The following is a 14,583-nucleotide window of genomic DNA, read 5'->3' on the forward strand; positions in this document are numbered from 1 at the left end:
ATATATATATATATTGATGTGTACACACTACACATCAATATATATTCATATTCATGTGTACACAATATTATGTGTACACATTAAAAAAAATAAAAACAAAAAATAAATTTAAAAAAAAAAAGTCAAAAGCCCGCGGGCCGGCCCACGGGGCCCGCCAACCCGCGAGGTAGGGTTGTATGAATCCTAGCCCACGGGCTGGCCCGCAAAAGCCCGTCAAAAATTAGGCCCGCAGTGGGACGGGCCTAATGGAGCGGGCCGGCCCGCTTTGACACCCCTAGTCCTGCTATAGTCTAGGGAGTATATTGAGTATGTATTACTTTTTTTTGTTTTTTTTGTTTTTTTTTTTTTTTAGGCAGGCTGATTTTGAGTTTTGACTATGGTCCAGCTTTTTTCGGGAATTATCAATGAAGATGGCTAGTCCATAATTGGCAGACTTCTTTGCTAATGACTCGAAACACTAGTTTTCCGGTACGACCAACCGACACAGAGTAATTCGTCGGAGATGGATATCACGCCGTCGGAGTCGGCCATTCTGGAAGACTTCGGTCAGAAAGTAGATCTGACACGGAGGATCCGGGAGGTGTTACTGAATTATCCGGAAGGCACCACTGTATTGAAAGAGCTTATACAGAACGCCGACGACGCCGGCGCTACCAAAATTTGTCTGTGCCTCGATCGCCGCTCACATGGCACAGAGTCTCTTCTCTCTGATCGGCTGGCTCAATGGCAGGGCCCTGCGCTGCTGGCTTATAACAACGCCGTTTTCACGGAGGAGGATTTTCTTAGTATCTCGAGGATCGGCGGTAGTGCAAAGCACGGCCAGGCTTGGAAAACCGGCCGCTTCGGGTAATTTTCTTAATTACCACCACTACTCAATTTCGTTTATACCCAAGGTTGACAATGCAATATTTATGTATGCTTTCACACACATACATATGTAAATGTATATCTGCATTAACATATGTACAAATATATGTATACATATGTATTGTTTACTTCGTGTGTTTTTGCTCCATCGGTTCAATTCCACATTTTGGCTTCAGGAACTACGAATGACTAAACCAAGAACTTGTTGATTGTACTTATTACAATTAATGTGGCATAAATAAAGTGGTTTAATCTGCATTATAAAATAGCTGATCCTTGAATATTGATTGATGTTTCTTAGTATAAATGAGCACAAACAGAGCAGCAAAATCCAACTAATTTATGTTATTCTGCCAACTAATATGTTGCTTACTTATATTCTTAAAAAACTAGACAAATCATTGACAATCAGTTTTTTTCTGTTGAGCTATGAAAAGATGGCTGGCTCATGTTTTTGATGTGTTGAGCCAAAAGTGTTCTCTAATGTCACTTCATTGGTTGCTTTAGTGCTATTAAATTATAGGGAAAGTCTACCATGTCGATTAGGACTGGTGCCATGGTGCCACAGTACAATCATGTATACTTTTGAGGTTGTATGGGGTATTGTCAACTCTTGTCCCATAGTACCCAACTCTTGTTCCCACAATACCCAGTATAAGTGCCATTTGCACCATAGAATTTTCTTTAAATCATGTAATTGTCCTAAGTGGAATATGTGTGTGAGTGCAAACTGCATGGTAAAAGAGTTTGGTTAAGGATTTTTGTTGTTTTGGGGGCAGTGAAACATTTTTGTCTGTCCATCAAACATGGAATGACTGATTTATTACATTTTTAGGATTTTGACTAGGTGAAGAATATTTATTGTACTTGCTCTCTCTCTCACCTCAACTACCCATTTCTTATCTTTCTATCCTAGCATCAGCTTGTTGAAGGGTTCATAAGATTAATTTATGTCATAAGATTTTTGTGAGATAGGGTTGTCTTTAGCTGTAGGTCTATTCAGAAGCTTGCTTCCTTTATCCTTGACTTGTAAGAGAGGCTTTATTATGAAAATTTCATATTCAAATTTCTAAATATTAAGGAAAGCATGCCCTCTTCTTTCTTTTGCATTTCTTTAAGAATAGTGGTGCCTAATCCATGCTGCATTTTCAACAAAAAAAGTATATTTGGGATTTCTTTGATTCTCTCCCAGCTTGTTTACAGTATTCCTTACCTTTTTGGAGCCAGTTAGTCTTTGTATGCTGATCTCTGAGGTAGGCCTTCCATGTGTTAACATGCCATGTTATCCTATTCTGAGCATTTTTAGATGCTTCATTGCTTGTATTATAGTTGACATTAGGTAGAAGGTGCCTATCCTTGGATATATGTTTGTCAATGTTATTTTACATGGTGAATCTTGGTGCCAATGTGCCCCATAACCTTAAGTTACAATACTGAAGCAATGATATCCGTTATCCTAGAGAGGGATAATGGGGGTTAGGAGAAAAGGAATATGAACATCATTTCTATTTTATTTAAAATGCTGCAGTTTATGTGAATGGCAACTGTTTAATTTTATCCCTTTGATTCATTTAAGGACCCTGCCCTGGCTCTAACTGCGCTTTTGCTTAATCAAAACATTATTATTTTTTGTTATTTTTTTGTTATTTTGTTTTTATCATTTTCTATGCATCTATTAATCTCATGTACTCTTTGACGCTGTTGCCTTTCAGGGTTGGTTTCAACTCAGTCTACCATCTAACAGATTTGCCATCCTTTGTCAGTGGCAAATATGTTGTACTATTTGACCCTCAGGGTGCTTACCTTCCAAATGTATCTACTGCAAATCCTGGAAAGCGTATCGATTTTGTTACTTCTTCAGTCATCTCATTGTATAAAGATCAGTTAAATCCATATTGTGTTTTTGGTTGTGACATGAAAAATCCTTTCCCTGGAACTTTATTTCGTTTCCCCTTGAGGAATGCAGATCAAGCTGCTGTTAGTAAGCTCTCAACCCAATCATACTTGGAAGATGACATCTCTTCCATGTTTGTTCAGCTTTATGAGGAAGGAGTGTTCTCTCTGCTGTTTCTTAAAAGTCTACTTTGTATAGAAATGTATGAGTGGGATACTGACATGCCTGAACCTAGAAAGACTTACTCCTGCTCAGTGAACTCAGATGAAGGTGATATGGTTTGGCATCGCCAGACAGTTTTGAGGTTATCAAAAGCAACTGATTTTAGAGAAGCTCCTGATAGGTTTAAGCTAAATTTTGTAAGCGAGGCATTTACTGGAAAATTGTCTCAGCAGAGAATTGACACTTTCTATATAGTGCAAAAAATGGCATCACCAACAAGCAGAATTGGATCCTTTGCTGCTACTGCATCAAAAGACTTTGATATCCATCTTCTGCCTTGGGCATCGGTTGCAGCATGTGTATCAGATAATTCATCCAATGTAATGTGCAACATTTCTTTATTAAATTATTGCATTTCCCATACCCCAACCTCCCACTCATGCACTCCTCAATCCTGACTCTTCTTTTTTTTGAAAGGGGGAAATCTAAAAAATTTGAACCCTAAAGTTTGGAAGACAAGTGGTGGTATAAATTAATTCAAAGAGAGAGAGTAATGGGTGAAGTTGTATGTAGACATGGGTGCGTGGCCCTTGGTTGCAGTTAATGGATTACAATGTGGGGAATATGCTAGCTTTCAGGAGGACAAGAGTGTGTTGAGGTAAATCAGTAAATGACTAGTGAGTGCCCCTGACTGTTTAAATATGGTGGGGTATTAGCAGGTAGTTAGGGCATGCTGCCACGTCAACCTTCCACTATCTCCTTGTGTTTGTTGTAGGCCTTGGTTAGACTTCTCTCAGGATTCCTGTAAATCTCCCAATGGGCGCGTCCTCTTGTGGCACTGATTGGGCTAAGGGCATTTGAATTGGATCAAAGCAGTTGGGCTGGGGTGTGTCCTTAGGATTGAGCCATAATACTTGGAGTGGGCCATGATGCCTGGCTTGGGCTATCTGGGCCTATTATCCCCAACAAAAAGTAAATAGGGAATAAATGGTATCTCCAAAACTGTGGAGGAACTACACCAAACCTTATTCCTTTTATCATGTCTATTTGCAATTTTGTTCTGTATTTTATTGATAATAATATTTCATAATCTGCTTGTTGCTCACTGCTCTCTTTGACCTGATTTAGGTAGCTATGTATTTGATGTTATGGCAAACTACAGTTACAAACTGTCTAACTTGCCTAAATTACATATATAAAGTGTATAATCTGTTAGGTTTGTGAATGACACATAGAATTCCTATTGCACAGACCTGTAAGTTCCAGTAATGACTTCATCACAAGTTGTTATGCTCATTCTTAAAATAATGACAATAGCCAATAAGCCCTACTTCATGTTATAATCCGTAGGCTTATTGAAAAGTATGCTGTCGTTGAATATCAATGAAGTTGCATTCAGATATAAAATCAAATTCAAAACAATAAATGATAGTTCCCCTCAAGGAGCAATTAAATTTGTTTTATCAAATGAAGAAGTTATTGCCCATTGAAAAAATGAAAATGAAGGATCTATTAAAGAACCTTTGACAAAAGGCAAGGGATGATGAGAAAAAGAGTTGGCAATAGATGCAATTGCTACTAATTCAGTTCTTCTAAAAGGAGTAGTTGACAAATATATCTGGCTTAGAAACACTAATTTTATTTTATTTATTTTATTTTTTCACTTATGAAGACATAATAAAAAGTAAACTCAAATACACAATACATGGTTGTTTGCTTAACTGTGCCAGACTAGAAGAGCTGGTGTAGACGTGTAGTAACTTAATTACATTAGATTATAAGAAATGCAGCTGCAATTTATGCTTAATACTGAAGACTTTTCTGTAAATACTAGTTTTTGGTTGATTTAAGAGAACAGGGGAATTATCCAAATATAATTTTTAAAAAATATTTTTTTGGGTCAAATTATTAACTGATTTGATTAATTTGGATAAACTTGCAGTTTAGTGGAGTAGTCTGCTCAGTGTGGAGTGGAAACTGGAAAGAGTATCTTTCAAATGAATCAACTCACGTGACTAACTTATAGGGCAAGAAAGTTGAGCTACATTGACTATAAAGAAGTCACAGCTCTGATTTATCATGTATGAAAGTCTATAGTTCATACTCTTTCTTCTAATGCAGTTGATATGGTTCGTACACTTCTTCGGTAGTGGTTGATTTGTGGTTTGTTTAAATATGGTAGTGATATTTGGAGAGAAAATTTCCCCATTAAGCTTTCATAGGAGCATGGAAGTGGAATTGGTGAAATATTTATTCAGTTTTTACATGTTTTATACTTGGTTTTATATAAAAATGAGACTTGCCATGAGTGTTGGTTTTCTCTATGCATAATTTTCTATACACTGTGATTTAAGGTTTATTGTTGTTTTCCTTGGTTGCTAGTCTTTCCATGGACTCACTGTAAAGAATGATGTTTTAGTTCTGCTGTTAGTTTTATGTCCTGCTTTTGTGACCTGTTAGTTATTCTCTGATCTTGTTCTAACAGGATGATATTCCCCTGCAAGGTCGGGCTTTCTGTTTCCTCCCTTTACCTGTCAAAACTGGATTGCGGGTACAAATAAATGGATTCTTTGAAGTTTCATCAAATCGACGTGGCATTTGGTATGGAGCTGATATGGATAGATCTGGAAGAATTCGTTCTCTCTGGAACAGACTTCTCTTGGAAGATGTTGTTGCTCCTTGTTTTGGTCAATTACTCCTAAGCATTCAAGAGATACTTGGTCCAACTAAGGCTTATTATTCTTTGTGGCCCAATGGGTCATTCAATGAGCCATGGAGTATTTTAGTTGAGCATATTTACAAAAGCATCAGTGACTTACCTGTCTTCTTCTCTGCTGTTGAAGGAGGGAAATGGGTATCGGGGAGAGAAGCTTTTCTTTATAATGAGGACTTCTCAAGTAAAGAGCTTGAGAAGGCTCTTGTAGAGCTAGGCATGCCTGTTGTTCATTTGCCAAATGGTTTATTTAATATGCTAGTGACCCATGGCTGTGGTATCCAGTGGCTGGTAGTTACTCCAGATTCTGTACGCCAGTATCTTAAGGGTTGCAAATGTATCAACTTTATTGACAGATCATACAGGCTCATGCTACTGGAATATTGCATTGAGGATCTGGTTGATGCAGATGTTGGCAAGCATGTGTCTGGCTTGCCTTTGCTTCCTTTAGCAAATGGTGACTTCGGGTCATTTTCTGAACCTAATGATGGGGTCTCTTATTTTATTTGCAATGAATTGGAGCATATGCTTCTACAAAATGTTGCCGATAACATTATTGACTATAAAATTCCTGGCCACATATTAAACAGACTGTTGGCTGTTGCAAATGCATCAGGGGCAAACATCTTTGTTTTTAATGTTGATGAATTCCTTAAATTATTACAAGAACTTTTTCCTGCTGAATGGAGATACAAACCTAAAGTTCTTTGGGAGCCAGACTCTCATACAGCTAAACATCCAACTTCTTCATGGTTTGTGCTTTTCTGGCGCTATATCAGGGTTGAATGTGAAAAATTATCTTCTTTTGGTGATTGGCCTATATTACCATCACTCTCTTGCTATTTGTTTAAGCCATCAAAACATTTAAAATTGTTGAATCCAGACAAATTGTCTGAACAAATGCGGCAGATTCTATTTGATATTGGATGCAATATGCTAAATGCCGAATATGGTGTTGAGCACCCTGACTTGTTCCATTATGTCTATGAAGCTGATTGTGCTGGTGTTTTGAAGTCTATCTTTGATGTTGCCTCTTCAAGTGATGACAGCAGACTGACATTTCTTCAGCACCTGGAAGTGGGAGAAAGAGATGAACTGCGTAGGTTTCTTTTGGATCCAAAGTGGTACATTGGGAACTGTATGGATGATTCTGACATATGGAATTGCAAGAGGCTACCTATTTACAGAGTTCACGGTGGGGAATCATCTGAAAGTATTCAATTCTCTGATTTAGTAAATCCTCAAAAATACTTGCGTCCCCTGGATTGTCCTGAGTCCCTCCTTTCTGGTGAATTCATTATCAGTTTGTCTAGTACTGAAGAAGAGGTGCTAAATAGATACTTTGGAATTAAACGAATGGGGAAACCGGAATTTTATAAGAGATGTGTATTGACCAGGATTAGTGGGTTAGATCCTACTGTTCGTGACAACATCATGGTGTCAGTTCTGAAAGAGTTACCACAGCTATGTTCTGAAGATGCATCTTTTAGAGAAATGCTGAAAAGTTTGAACTTTATTCCCACATTTAGTGGCTCTTTGAAGAGTCCAGCAGTGCTATATGATCCAAGAAATGAAGAACTGTTTTCTCTACTTGAAGATTCTGATTGCTTTCCTTCTGGTGCTTTCAATGACGATGATGTTTTAGATATGTTAAAAGGTTTGGGTCTTAGGAGTACTGTATCTACTGAGACCATCATAGAGAGTGCTCAACAAGTGGAGCTGTTAATGCAAAAGAATCAAGAAATGGCTCAATCAAGAGGCAAAGTACTTCTCTCATATCTTGAAGTGAATGCAATGAAGTTGCTACCAGATCATCCCAAGGATGATCATCAGCGAACAATGAACAGAATGTTTGCCAGAGCTGCTAATGTGCTTAAACCTCGCCATATAAGATCGGACTTAGAAAAGTTCTGGAATGATCTTCGCCTTATTTCTTGGTGTCCTGTTCTAATTCATTCTACCTACCAGTCTTTGCCTTGGCCTGCTGTATCATCCATGGTTGCTCCTCCTAAGATTGTAAGACCATATGCAGACTTGTGGCTTGTTTCTGCCAGCATGCGGATACTGGATGGAGAATGCTCCTCTTCAGTTTTGTCTAATCAGCTTGGTTGGTCCTCTCCACCTGGAGGAAGTGTAATTGCTGCCCAACTGCTTGAACTTGGAAAAAACAATGAGATTGTTTCTGATCCAGAGCTTCGTCAGGAATTGACTTTAGCAATGCCAAGGATATACTCTATACTAACAGCCATGATTGGTTCAGATGAGATGGACATTGTTAAGGCTATTTTAGAGGGTTGCCGATGGATCTGGGTCGGTGATGGATTTGCAACTCCAGATGAGGTTGTCCTTAATGGTCCACTTCATTTGGCTCCTTACATGCGTGTTATACCCATTGATCTAGCAGTTTTCAAAGACTTATTTTTTGAGCTTGGGGTTCAGGAGTCGTTGAGGCCTAGCGATTATGCTAATATATTGTGTCGAATGGCCAGTAGAAAAGGCTCCCTCCCCTTAGACACTGAGGAAATTAGGGCTGCCATATTGATTGCACAACATCTGTCTGATGTACAGTTTTATGAAGATCAAATTAAAATCTATCTCCCGGATGTGTCATGTCGATTATTTAATGCTACAGATCTGGTCTATAACGATGCTCCCTGGTTGCTTGATTCAGATGATCCTGACTCTTCCAATGGATCTGCAATGGCCTTACATGCAAAACAAACTATTCAAAGATTTGTGCATGGAAACATTTCTAATGATGTAGCCGAGAAACTTGGAGTTCGATCTTTTCGGAGGATACTTCTTGCAGAGAGTGCAGACTCTATGAATTTAAGCTTGTCTGGTGCTGCTGAAGCATTTGGTCAGCATGAATCATTGACAACTAGGCTGAGACATATCCTTGAAATGTATGCCGATGGCCCTGGGGTTCTCTTTGAACTAGTGCAAAATGCTGAGGATGCAAATGCCTCCAAGGTGGCATTTTTATTGGATAAAAGTCAGTATGGGACTTCATCTGTTCTTTCTCCTGAGATGGCAGATTGGCAGGGCCCTGCTTTGTACTGCTTCAACAACTCAGTTTTCAGTCCCCAAGATTTGTATGCAATCTCTCGTATTGGTCAAGAAAGTAAACTGGAGAAACCATTTGCTATTGGAAGATTTGGATTGGGATTTAATTCTGTTTATCACTTCACAGATATTCCTACTTTTGTTTCTGGGGAAAATGTTGTCATGTTTGATCCTCATGCCTGTAATTTACCTGGAATCTCTCCTTCCCACCCTGGTTTGCGAATCAAATTTGTGGGAAGAAGGATATTAGAACAATTCCCTGACCAATTCTCTCCATTTCTTCATTTTGGCTGTGACCTCCAACATCCATTCCGTGGTACCCTTTTCCGTTTCCCTCTTCGGAGTGCTACTGTTGCTTTGAGAAGCCAAATCAAGAAGGAAGTGTATGAACCAGATGATGTCCTAACACTTTTCTCTTCCTTTTCTGAAGTTGTTTCTGAGACTTTGCTTTTCTTACGAAATGTGAAAAATATCTCCATTTTTGTGAAAGAAGGGGCTAACAGTGAAATGCAATTGATACATTCAGTTCAGAAGCAATATGTTAGTGAGCCTGAAGGAGAAAGTGATTCTTTTGATCAAGTGTTTGGCCTGATGTCTAGGAATCAGCCTGGCATGGATAAAGTTCAGTTCCTTAACCAATTATGCAAATCTATAGACACAAAGTTTCAATGGAAGTGCCAGAAGATTTTGCTGTCAGAAAAGGGTTCTTCCGGTGGTCGATCGTATTTGTGGTTGGCTAGTGAGTGCTTGGGTAATATACGCAGTAGGAGTCACCAGGAAAGGTTTGGTGAGATGAATAAATTTGTTCCCTGGGCTTGTGTTGCTACTTGTTTGCAGTCTGTAAATATTGTAAAAGAAATGCTTGGGAGTGATAACTCTTTTGAGGAAACTGTTGTCATTACACCTGACATGCTTGATGGCTCCCTAGCTTCTGCTGAAGCCCTAAAGACTTTTGAGGGCCGTGCCTTCTGTTTTCTGCCACTCCCAATATGTACTGGCCTCCCTGTGCATGTTAATGCTTACTTTGAGTTATCATCAAATAGAAGGGATATATGGTTTGGCAATGACATGGCAGGGGGTGGGAAAAAGCGCTCAGACTGGAATACATATCTACTAGAAGATGTTGCTGCTCCAGCATATGGCCATTTGATTGAAAAAGTTGCATCAGAAATTGGTCCATGTGATTTGTTTTTCACCTTTTGGCCAATGGTGGTGGGATTTGAACCATGGACATCAATGGTGCGCAAATTTTATAATTATATCACAGATGCTAATCTCCGCGTATTGCATACAAGAGCAAGAGGGGGGCACTGGATCTCAACGAAGCAAGCAATATTTCCTGATTTCTCCTTTTCTAAGGCATTGGAACTTGTTGAAGCATTGTCAGATGCTGGTTTACCTATTGCATCTATTCCTAAGGCTATTGTGGATAACTTTATGGAAATTTGCCCATCACTTAATTTCCTTACACCTCAGTTGCTCCGGACTCTTCTAATTAGGAAGCAACGTGAATTTCGAGATAGAAATGCAATGATTTTGACCTTGGAATATTGCTTGCTTGATTTGCAAAGTCCATTTCAATCTGAAAGTTTTTATGGTTTACCTCTTTTACCTCTATCCAATGGTTTGTTCACAAAATTTGAGAAGAGAGGGGCCAGTGAACGAATTTATATTGCACATGGAGATGGATATGATCTCCTCAAGGATTCTCTTCCTAACCAACTTATAGATTCAAGCATTTCTGATTTTCTTCATGGGAAGTTATGTGAAATAGCTCAAAGTGAGAATTTCAATGTTACTTTCTTGACATGCCCTTTGCTTGAGAAACTCCTTGTAAGATTACTGCCAGTAGAGTGGCAGCAAGCTAAACAAGTAATATGGGTACCTAGTTCTGGGGGACATCCAAGCGTGGAATGGATGAAACTATTGTGGAACTATCTCAAGTGTCATTGTGATGATCTCTCTTTGTTTTGTAATTGGCCTATTTTGCCTATTGAAAATAGTTATCTTTTGCGGCTTGTTGAAAATTCTAATGTGATCATGGACGGAGGTTGGAGTGAGAACATGTCCTCACTGTTGTTGCGTGTTGGATGCTTTGTATTGATGCTTAACCTGCCAATAGAGCATCCACAGTTGGAACTGTATGTCCAGCCTCCTACTGCTGCTGGTATCTTAAATGCATTACTTGCAATTGCTGGGAAGCCAGACAATGTAGAGGGGCTCTTTAGTGATGCATTGGAAGGAGAGCTGCATGAACTTAGAAGCTATATTCTCCAGTCCAAGTGGTTCTCTGAAGGCTCAATCAATAGTACTCATATGAACACCATCAAACACATCCCAATGTTTGAGTCATTCAAGAGCAGAAAGTTGGTATCTCTAAGCAGGTCAACCAAATGGCTTGCCCCTAACGATGTATGTGAGGATTTCTTGAATGATGATTTTTTAAGGATGGAATCAGAAAAAGATAGAATTATCCTCAACAAGTACTTTGAGATCAGTGAGCCCACAAAGGTTGTATTCTACAAAGATTATGTACTCAATCGCATGGTGGAGTTCGTTTTGAAGGAAGGATTTCTCTCAGCTATTTTACAGGACATCAATTTCTTGATGGAAAAGGATGACTCTTTCAAAGCTGAAATTTCTAAGGTAGCGTTTGTTTCAACTTGCAATGGATCCTTGAAAGAGCCATTCAGGTGCGTTATGCGTACAATTTAATCACATCTGGCTCCTAATGTTCTTATGGTCATTGAGTTAGGGCTCTCTCCCATTTTTGACTCACTATAAAATGTTAATAATTTATATTAAAACTTGATTGTTTATAAAAAAAATTTCCAATATTGTTAACCAAATAACATAATGATATTTTGAATAAATTAATATTGAATGAGTTAAGTTTCACAGAATTTACTTTAAGTCCATATTTGGTCCTTTCTTAGGCTGCCATTTTTTATTTCAGTATAAACTGGGCAGGTTAGACAGGTTGAAAAGTGTGCAGTTTGGATTTTATCCTGTTCAATTTTGCGCCTCTAAATAATATCCATGTTTTTCATGTTTTCTTTTGTTACGAAAGTAAAGAAAAGGTTTCTGAATTCGTGTGTATTATCATCCCTAGAAAGGAGAACATACAACCCTTATATATACATGCTAGAAGACTTCTAAGAAGGAACCAAGACAAATTATTTCCTTATGACCACCTACTCAAATCCCTATAAATCTCCAGGCTACCTTATATATATATATATATATATATATATTTCCATAGATGTTAATCATGCCCAACTTGTTACACAAATAACTAAAGCATTAAAGCCTAACCCTAGACCAAAACTTAAAGTCTAGCCCAAACCTTAAAAGTTTAGTCCAAGCCCAAACTTTCCAAAGATAAAAAAATGTTAAAATTTAAATAGGGTCCGACGGGTGGCTAATGATACCACCCGCCGGAAAGGCAAGAATAGAATAACAAAATAGAAGGAGAATTAATATAGAAGTAGGAAAATTTATATGACTAGTCTGATCAATAACCATTAACGTACAATGAAAAGCCTGTATTTATAGGCCAACTAAATCTAAAAATATAGTAAAAAACTCAACAAACTAAATTCTACTCTGTATTTCATAAAATTTTCTAACTGTAATTTCTAACAAAAAAATATAACCCTAATTTCAAGTCCCAAAATTTCATATTTCCACCTATGAAGCATTACTATCTCTCTTCAACTTCAGCTGGCGATGAGTGGAAGAGATGACTTCCTAGCGGTGATAACGAGCTACAAAAATGGGCTTTGAAACACGAAGGAAATCCAACTGATTGACAAGGCAAGGGACTCTACAAAGGCAATGGGTGAAGTGGGTAGCAATGAGCCTACGACTATGATGGGCAACTGCAAGGGTGGGAACTCCGGTGAAGGTAGTGGCAGCGCACAGAGGAAAAAAGGCTGACATGTTTTATTAATCGGCCTAGTCGGTCAACTCGACTGACTAGTCTAACGATTGCCTAAATAGACACCTACATCAGAATACACATCGACATAGGGGCACCTAGCGCCTATGTTGCGCCTAGGCCAATTTGTGCAGCACTGGATGGAGTCATGCACTTAAAAGAGAACAAGCCTTTTAATGAAGCCTCATAAGAAGCGATAATACTGGTTGATTTTCTTATCACGTTTTTAAAATCCACCTTATATGCCAATCTCTTTGGCTGTCTCTCTTGCTTAGTCTTGCCACTATCAATATTACCCCAAATTCTCAATTTTATCCAAATTTTATTTGGTTCCAACTTGGTGTTGGGTTTTGGATTAATTTATTGAAGAGGATTGGTATAAAGTGGCTGATTCTGAAGTCACATCAGAATCAGCCATCAAAAGGCAAGCAACTGGTGTATGTCTGAAATTGTCTTGGCTTGCTTGTTGCCAAATGAGAAATGGTCAAATGGTAGTCTTTGCTTTGCCCACATTTCTTTGAATGATGCCTTAATTTCCTCAAAGTGGTTGTCATTGCCATTGGCGTTCTAGTAACAACTTCCTTGGCAGTGGTACGTTTGGCTTGTATGACACCCTCTCTAGACTCAGTTAAGTTTTTGAAGACGTCCATGCCAACCTAAGATTGAAATTGAGGTTGAAAATGTTTGTTTGCTATTTCGTTAACTAAGGGTCTTTAGGCTGACCTTTCAGAACAACATTGGGCTTGGTCTAGATGGTCTATTACCCCAATTCCCAAACCTAAGCCATCACTTAAAGGGGCAGAAGTGTAATTCCAACCACAATTAGCTAGATGAAGCCACCAGTGGTCTGTCTTGGTGTGTCACATGCATGTTCTCTATCCTGTTCCAACTTCAAATTTAAATCGGGTGACCAACACACTTGGGACCATTGTGTTTTTGCTAATGAGTACGGTGCTAGTGACTTCCATGCTTCTCTTTTTTGCATTGAAACTCCATTTTTATCTTTTTTTTTTTTTTTTTTTTTTTTTTTTTTTTTTTTTTTTTTTTTTTTTTTTTTTTTTTTTTTTTTTTTTTTTTTTTTTTTTTTTTTTTTTTTTTTTTTCCTTTTAACTTCATTGATGGAAGCAACTCCATCCAAACCGGGGCTTAATGAATTCCCCTCTTCCCAAATCTATTTTCATTTGAAAATTATTTCTTACCCACTATAATGGAACCTTTCATAATTTTTCTATTACGGGGCATTTGGTTGCAATGAGGGAATTAGGGGGTTAAATAATTGCAAACGGAAGGTCACAGTTTCGAGTCCCATCCCAATCAAGGATGTTGGTGTAATCATGTTGAGCAGATACTATTGGATAGATTGTAGTTATCAAAAAAAAAAAAAGAATTGCAATTCCATGGGAGGAGTAATGGGGGAATGGAGTAGGAACTCAAATTCCATTGTTTGGTTGGTTGGAATAGAATTACCAGGAATTTTTGTTTTATTGTTTGGTTTACGTGGGTATTGAAAGAAAAAAAGTAGTATAAAGACCAAAATGCCAATGCATAATAATAATAATAATAATAATAATAATAATAATAATAATAATAATAATAAATTAAAATGAATTACATTCCATGGATTATAATAAATTATAAAGTATAATAATATTATTAATAAATAATGTGAATATGGGAGAGAATAATGTATGTTTGTAAATTTCTCTGTGTATAGAACTGTACAGACTACCACTACTTATACAAAATAGAGGAAACCTAATGGGCTTATCTATAAACGGGCTTAGGGTTTAACAAATAATAATAAATTAAAATGAATTAGGATTAGAGAGTAAAAAGGGTAATTTGGTGTTCACATGTCCAACTTTTCCTTCCACATTCTATGGAATTGCAAATACTAGGAGTCTAGGAGGGGATTTTTTTTGGGGTGGGGGGGTGAGGGGA

The 14,583-nt window shown here is 37.9% G+C and overlaps 1 protein-coding gene across 3 annotated transcripts in view; it reads left to right on the forward strand.

Moving 5' to 3' along the window:
- Window positions 1-414: 414 nt before the first annotated feature.
- The window catches only part of LOC115995641 (sacsin), a 30,680-nt gene continuing 16,511 nt past the window's right edge, over window positions 415-14,583 (forward strand). For 2 of the 3 annotated variants that reach the window (XM_031234739.1, XM_031234741.1), the window contains exons 1-3: window positions 415-846; window positions 2,580-3,303; window positions 5,409-11,395. In XM_031234739.1, the coding sequence (XP_031090599.1) occupies window positions 503-846; window positions 2,580-3,303; window positions 5,409-11,395 (7,055 nt within the window). In that variant the 5' untranslated portion in view covers window positions 415-502. The remainder of the gene's footprint in view (window positions 847-2,579; window positions 3,304-5,408; window positions 11,396-14,583) is intronic. The other variant, XM_031234740.1, reaches the window with a different exon arrangement.

The sequence above is a fragment of the Ipomoea triloba genome, chromosome 11 (genome assembly GCF_003576645.1).
Source record: "Ipomoea triloba cultivar NCNSP0323 chromosome 11, ASM357664v1".
In the NCBI taxonomy this organism is placed as follows: Eukaryota; Viridiplantae; Streptophyta; class Magnoliopsida; order Solanales; family Convolvulaceae; genus Ipomoea; species Ipomoea triloba.